The 7,715-nt window shown below is 41.9% G+C and overlaps 1 protein-coding gene and 1 long non-coding RNA gene across 2 annotated transcripts; one reads left to right on the forward strand and one right to left on the reverse strand.

The window, feature by feature from the left end:
- Nucleotides 1-3,823: 3,823 nt before the first annotated feature.
- Nucleotides 3,824-4,570, reverse strand: LOC127565019 (uncharacterized). The gene is made up of 3 exons (XR_007954410.1): nucleotides 4,479-4,570; nucleotides 4,329-4,391; nucleotides 3,824-4,263 (listed from the first exon to the last, which is right to left on the reverse strand). It is a non-coding gene; the product is annotated as an uncharacterized LOC127565019 (long non-coding RNA).
- Nucleotides 4,571-4,777: 207 nt separating this feature from the next.
- On the forward strand, nucleotides 4,778-7,446 carry LOC117577089 (protein a6). The gene is made up of 2 exons (XM_034262189.2): nucleotides 4,778-5,225; nucleotides 5,298-7,446. The coding sequence occupies exon 2, from the start codon at nucleotides 5,300-5,302 to the stop codon at nucleotides 6,806-6,808; it is 1,509 nt and encodes a 502-aa protein (XP_034118080.1). The 5' UTR covers nucleotides 4,778-5,225; nucleotides 5,298-5,299; the 3' UTR covers nucleotides 6,809-7,446.
- Nucleotides 7,447-7,715: the final 269 nt, after the last annotated feature.

Consider the following 7,715-nt stretch of genomic DNA (forward strand, 5'->3'; position numbering starts at 1 on the left):
TCAGTTATATGCACTCAAAGTATGACCAAATTGTTTACATAAATATATATGTTATATATATTTATTTTTTCTCAAATAAGTACATTAAATGCTGTGTGTCTGTGTGTGTGTGTGTGTGTGTGTGTGGGAATATTCAAGTAGTCTTATCTTAGAAGTACCTGAATTATTAAGCCATTCGTACTACGCTGTGTATTGATTTCAGTTTGCATTGTAAGCGTAGGGATCGGTTTCGTTTTCAGTCCAGTCCAGTCCTTGTTGTTGTGCACACATCCACGTGTACACACATCCATATACTATAAAAGTATGTACGCACATACACATACACACACTCATACACACACAGAGATGGCTACTGAGGTAGTTGGTCGGCGACATTTTCGTTTTGGCATTTCGCATGCAATTTGCGGTTCATTGAATCGGAAGTTTTCCCATTTAACTTAAGCCTCTTTAACAATCCTATTGACGCAAATTTCTACTTACCATTGCTGGGCACTTGCTGCCTGCAGCCTCCCGCCTCCCGCCTTTTGCCTTTTGCCTGCCAACCTGCCCACATGCAAGCTTTCCCGCTTTCCCGCCCGCTTTCCTGCCTGCCGCTTGTAGCAGATTTTGGTGCAGGTGCAAGTGCGCGTGACACCGCTCTCACCGCTCTCACTGCCTTTTCATTTGGAGTCAATAGTGTCCACATCTACCATTTATCTGCCCCATTTGACCACGACCAGATGCTAGATGACGCTCATAAATATCAGCTCAGCACTCGCATTTTCATATGTTAGAACAGCTCTTGTCTTTATGATTCGATAATGTTCTATTTAATAATTGCATCAACTTGGCAACAAGTATGTGCTAAGAAGCACCTTTAAGTATTTTGCTTGTTAACGTGCCAACAAGAAATGTACAGACAATACGATGATTTGCGGAAATGCGAATTCCGCGACTCAAGTTGGGTTTCATAGTGGAAGGAGGGGAGAGGAAAACATGAACTTCAACCAGCTTCACAGGTTAGTTTGCTACACATTCGGAGGGTCAAACACACGTCCCAAGTGAGGCATCGGCAAACTCTGATGCCACAATAGCACCTAAAATAGTACTCAAAGTTAAACGGCAACGTAATCCGAACGCCCAGTTGGACTATCATCTGCCGTAATGGGCAAAAGCGTTAATTGATGTGGACTAGAGAGATACCCTTCGCCTTTAGACATGTGTGTAACAATATCCATGTTGTTATACCCACCTAATTTGCAATGCGCGAGCAGGGTATAAGAAGTTTTTCCAATAACCAGGCCGCTTTTGGCAGCGGCATCGGCAGCGGCGGCTGCTTTAACCAGAAGCATCCATAAAAGCAGCAACAACTATAACAGCAACAAGGATATGTCAGAGAATTACCCTACAGCACAGACACCCACACACACACACCCGTACACCCGCAAACACAACACTCACACACACACACACGTACCCGGGCACGTACACAAAAGCTGAACAGACTGAAGCCGTAAACCAAAATGCCGTCCAAAAGACAGGTGCAATGTGCAATCTTTTGGTATTTTGTTGGCTTTGCACATTTGGCGTAATGCCAAAAACACAAAAAAGCATAAAAAGCAAAAGAATCACAAGAAAGGAGCAGAAAAGAAAAGAAAAGAAAAGAAACCAAAGCAAAGCAAAACAAGTGCGGCAACAGCAAAGACAAGTACAATGAAAATTCAACACCTGAAAAATGCAAACACTTAAAAGACGCCCCGCCAACCAAAGCGCCAGCTCTTCTAACGTCGCCTAAGTCAAGAAGCAGAGCAGATGAAGTGGAGAAGCGGTGTGGAGCGGTGTGGATGGGATTCTCGAGTGGTGCTGTGGGTGGCAAGGACGAAGGCAATATCGATGTGCCAGCATTTCACCGTTTCACCGTTGATGATGAGGACGATGACGATGAGCACCGGATAGGTAGGTGTCGGAATCGGAGTCATAGTCGCAGTTGGAGTTGAAGTTCGGGTTGGAGTCAGAGTCAGAGTCAGTGTAGAAGCCAAAGCCTGAAACTTGGAGTCACCGAGCCTTGGCCTGAGCTCCTCTGCTCTTCTGCGCTGCGCTGTGCTTCGATCTTCGTTGCTTTGCTGCCGGCACAGGGCACAAGGACGTGCATTCATTCAAATCGACTCCAACTCCAACTCGACTCCCACAGTTTTGAAGCAAAACGCATACAAAAGAAATTCATTTTAATGCACAGGCGGCCCAAGCCCAAGCTCCAAGCCGCCGCAACGCAGGAAACCATTGCCAGGCTCAGGGAGTAAGATGGCAAGGCAAGATGAGGGGTTGGCAGCCAGAGGTTTAGCTGTGGGTGAGAGGAATAAAGGCAGAGAAGTGCAGGTCGGGGTCGGAGTCGGAGTCAGAGTCAGAGTCACAGACCGTGTTGCAGTCGCAGTCAGAGCCGTAGCAGTTGCCGTTGCCTTTGCCTTTGCCGGAGTCGTGGTCTGCGTACGCCTAAATGCGGCAAATGGTTTATTTTTCCCGCACTTCGTGAATTTAAGCGGGCAAAGCGCATTTGGTAAGGGATATCGAAGGAGTGAGAGAGCGAGAAAGCGACTGAAAACTGTGGGCGGCCAAAAGGCAAGTCAAACCAAGTTGAGTCTATAATTTTTGTTGTGGTTCCTGTCTATTGTCTTTACGCTGTTTTCCTCACTTTTCCACAGCCTTTGTGCCGCCGTTTACTTCTTCTTTTCATTTTTACTGGGAACGCTATCATTTCACTTAGTAGGTTGAGTCATTCACCCACAATATTTAAAGTAGACATTAGCTTAGCTTTTTTTTTTCAATCCATTGCAGCCCACCTAGGCTTTGTTCGTATTAATGAAATGCGCACGAAAAATAAACTGGAAAATTTATTGCTCTCCCAAGTACTTGCTTCCCATTTAGCTGATTATTGATCATTTTTACTTTCGAACTTTATAGCTTCCTCGATCAATTTCAAATGCAATAAAATATACATTGTTATTAGACTACTATATGTTATGTATAGATTTGAAGTCATTCAAGGCAATACAGTCTCATGATTATGTACTTAACTTTCAGGTTTTTATATGTTAATGTATGCAAGTACTTGTATAAGAGGTAACAATATCCACTTATGTACATGCACGCATGAATATACTTATTTATGTTATGCGTAAATTAAAGTATATCGTATGTATATGCATACATCACATACATAAGTAATGCAAGTTTTATGTATTCATTTGAATTATAGGTCTGTACGCAAATACATATATGTAAGCACACGTATAAATATATTTCATAGGTATGAATGTTTGCGTTTATGTATGTTCGTACATATATAAAATATACATAAAATATATAATTTACATAATTACATCAAAATTTGTACATGGGTGTTATGGTATGTTTATAGGATGAATGAATACCAGCATGTATATATGTTTGTGTGTTCATATTAAATAATTATATCTATGCATGAATGTATGTACATACATATGTCTCAATGTTTATTGGTATCTTTATATCATGTAAGATCCATTACTATTTTGTCTTCTTTGATTGGATACTCTTATCCAGTTCAAAATCCAACTAAATCCTGTCTTAGCAAGACGCATTACTTCAGTAAACTAGTTACTTTGACATAGACATATTTGGTAAAAGATTCATTAGTATATCCTTAAGAAAGGCATAGAAAATAGGAATAGATACAGTCCCTCTTGCATAATCTAAATTAAATGTAATTTGCATAATAGTTCCTTTTTTTAATTTCATTTTGCTCTTTTCAAAATTATCGTTGCAATTATTTTTTTTTTTTTAATACATTGACAATGATTTAGTTCTTTATTTAACGATCATTAAATATAAATTCTTAAGACCATTTTATAATTGTTATAAACCATTCACCATCTTCGCGGATCCCATATCCGATCGTATCCGCATCCAACCGACAAACTAAGTGACAACGTATCTGAAGCCGAATACTTGTTGGAATACAAATGAGTGAAAGCTTTCAAGTATCTGGAGTGAAAGCTCATGCAAACGCACTCAAAACAAGAGCGCATGTGCTTATTTTTTTGAGACTACTCAACTTTTGTGGGTGGCGCCAATTTTTACTCAATTTTTTTTATTATTAAGTTTTGTTCGTACTGGCTGTCGTGTCGTTAGATTTTCTTTGTTCATAGTCGCTGTTTTCCCGATTTGTCTTCGGTTTGGCTCTCGGAAGTATTCGTCTTGCAAAATAACTGACAAATCAGTACGCATTTGAGTCTCTGATGAATGACACTAGATTAGATGGCTTTTAAGTTAAAACTGACTTGCAACAATAAAACGTCTTTACAAATGCGCACTTTCTAAACGTATTGTGTTGAATTGTTCAAAAACTGTCCACATGGGATGAAATCAGTTTCATTCTAAAGGTAAAAAGAAACTGTTCATTAGATACATTTACTATTATTTATGATTGAAACCAATCTGCATATTAAGAATGTTCAATTTACCGGCTTTGATGAGTCACATATGTTAGCCGAGACAACAACCCAAATGCATTGAATAGTCACGTCGTATGCGCAAACGATATATCGATAACATCGACTTTGTCGATTTTGTAGTAAACGATATACTTTCTTGGTATTATTTTCCCTAATCAATTACAACACGTTTATAGGACATTAACAAATATGTGAAAAATAAACATTTACAAATTAGCTTCAACAGACGAGTGAGAAAGTTTTCAAAAGTACCCCAAATAAAGTGTAGCAATCGTGCATGTGGTATATTTGGTATATTAGAAAAGTAAATAAAGTCAATTCCCAAGTTGAGGTCCGGTCACACTGATTGATGCACTTTTTTACATCCCTACACCAAAATAAACAGCTCGAAAAGTTACAACAAAAACAAAACAGAGCGTAAACTGAATGCAAACATCAAGTACAATACGCGAATAACTAAAATTTGCTTCGTAAAGCTGCGCCAAATGGATTTAAATCAAGAGCAATACGTCTGCACCATCTGAACAGAATTGAGAACACTGTGGAGTTGACACAATTATGCAAGTTGCAACAGCCGCAATAACAAACTGTACTTGGTAGTGGTTGGTGGCTAGTGGCAGTGCCTGCTAGCTGCTGGCTGGTGGCTGGTGGTTGCACGGTTTCAGCGGCAGTCTCCACATATGACGGAGATGCTTAAGGCTTTCAACTGAGACACAACACATCTACGATCGCGAATCAAATCATCAGCAGTAAGCAGTAAGTAGAGCGCCGAGTCTGTGGCAAGTGTGTGTTCACCCTGACAAAGAGATCTAATCTGTACGTTTCCAGCAATGAATACCAAACATTCCGAACCATTTTATATATCGTCCAATTTGTTCGACAATCGGCGCCTCAAGCGCCGCCTCTGCAAATGGATGGAGCGTCTGCGTGAACGCCAAAAACTCTATATGTCCAATATGCGTTCTCATACGCATTCACACACCCACACACACATGCATACGCATACGCACGCACACACGCACACGCCGGCCTCTAAGACTGAACGTGGCAAGCAGCGACGTTGTCATCTGATGTTATCGCGACGTCATGTAGCCGCTACACTACCTGCTGACATTACCATCGATCTGCTATCGGACGATGACGAAGACGAAGAGCAGACTCAGCCAGTGGTCGCTAAAGCGGCGGCTCCCGGATATGCTATGGCCAGCGGCCTCTTGCTCCACCACCACAGAGCTGCCGGTGTCGCTGTCGGTGTTGGTGGTACTGCTAGCTTGCAACTATCCACGGTTCCGAATATCACACTTGTACCCGTTGAGTTGGCGCCGGCGCACAGCTCGACCTCGACCTCAACCATGCTGCTCATGCCAGCCAGCTCCACCAGAGCGATCAGTGGTCGCAAAAAAGCTGGCAATACGAGCAAACGGTACGGAGACGTGACGTCAACAACAACAGCAACCTTTTCCGACAGTATAGTGCTGACCAGTGACGACGAAGATGGCAGAAATGATTTCAGCAGGCGTCACATAATGCGCTCACCACCGCCGCTGGCACCGCTGACATTTAACGATACTATTGAGGAGGTAACTGTGTCCTTGGTGCCACGAAATTCTACAATTGCCAACTGCCAAGCTAGGCAACGACGTCGACAGCCTCGGGACTCGTCGTTCCACACTGGCAATTCTCACGCTCACGCCCAGGCCCAGGTTCAGGCACACGCTCACTCTCAGAATTGCAACGCTCCAACAACCACATTGCCAAACAGCTTCGATGGTTACTTGAATGTCGATGTGGCCAGCGATGTGACGGCCACGCTGCCGGATGAAACAACCGTGCACACGGTCATTGCGAATCGCATCTACGAGCTGTCGCTAAGCAAACTGCGTGAAGGACTCGCGTCCAGCGGCGTGCCGGAGTATACACACGACATTCTGCCAGAGCAACTGCAAAAGTTGTCGCCAGCGATGCGCGCGAAGGTCGCCCCAATGGTGGTGCCTTCGCCTCCTGCACCCATTTCGCTGAAGCTATCTAGTGACCTAAGCATATCACTGATCTCAGATGACGACGACTGTGAAAGTGGCGGTAACAATGGTAGTGGCGATGGCGGGGGCGGCGGCGGCGGCGGCAGCAGCGGAAGAAGCTCTGATCTTTTACATCCTGTGGTAGCCGCAGCCGAAGCACACGCTGCGGCCAAGCTCTTGAAGCAGCAGCAACCACAACTCTCTGTGGTACAGCACCTACAGTATCCGGGCCACGGCACACCTGTGGCTCTACCTGTGATGGCACTGGCGGCTACGTCGCCCACCTTGGTGCCATCTACAAGACGCCGCAAACTAGGTTAAGGTTCATGGAACGATCTACGAAGACGCATCATTCCCCGACCCAAACACGGACTAATACATACAGTACATAAAGCATTGTTGAATGCATGCCAACACAACAACAACAACAACAACAATGTAGAGGTCCAGACTTTTTTATAGTGCAAATATATACAAAGTAAATAGATTTGTAGTTCATCTGTATTTTAATTTCGTCACGTCGTGCGTGCTTCAGTCTGCAGTATGCAGTATGCAGCCTGTATTTCTCTCGTGTGTAGATTTCCATTCGATGGTTTCACCTCTCATATTTTAAGTCTGTAATGATAATGCATAACGTACAAAGTTAGCGCAATTAATACATTTCAAATAATGAAAATTATGAAAATTACAAAATGAAAATCAAAATACAAAATGCAAATATATTTAAGCAGAGCGAGACAACATACATAATATGAAAGCTATACTAACTTATAGTCGGCCGATATATATGTATACGACTATATATACATATGTACATGTATTCTACTTCTTTACACACATTTTATAAATCGGTTATCTGAAAAGCTTTCGATTATTTGGGCATTTTTTGTACATATGTACATACTATATATACACATCAATTGGAATTAATTACACATTGTTGTCTATTTAGTAATGGTAATAGCAAACCTGCATAAATGCAAATGATTGTGTTAATATCAAAATAAATTAAAGTGTATTTGAATAGATACATAAATCTGTTTGGCTTACGTCGTTTTATCTTTACGAACTTATTACCAGTTTTAAATTCAATATTCAATTTTTTATTTATCTTGTCTTGTATGTATGTATTTATCCTTTAAGACAGCATATATAAAAGATGCTTAACCTTCGGATAGATTATAAGTCTGGGTTTTGGAATTTAGAATTCAGAATTTAAGTTTTTAAA

This window comes from Drosophila albomicans, chromosome X, assembly GCF_009650485.2.
Source record: "Drosophila albomicans strain 15112-1751.03 chromosome X, ASM965048v2, whole genome shotgun sequence".
Taxonomy (NCBI): Eukaryota; Metazoa; Arthropoda; class Insecta; order Diptera; family Drosophilidae; genus Drosophila; species Drosophila albomicans.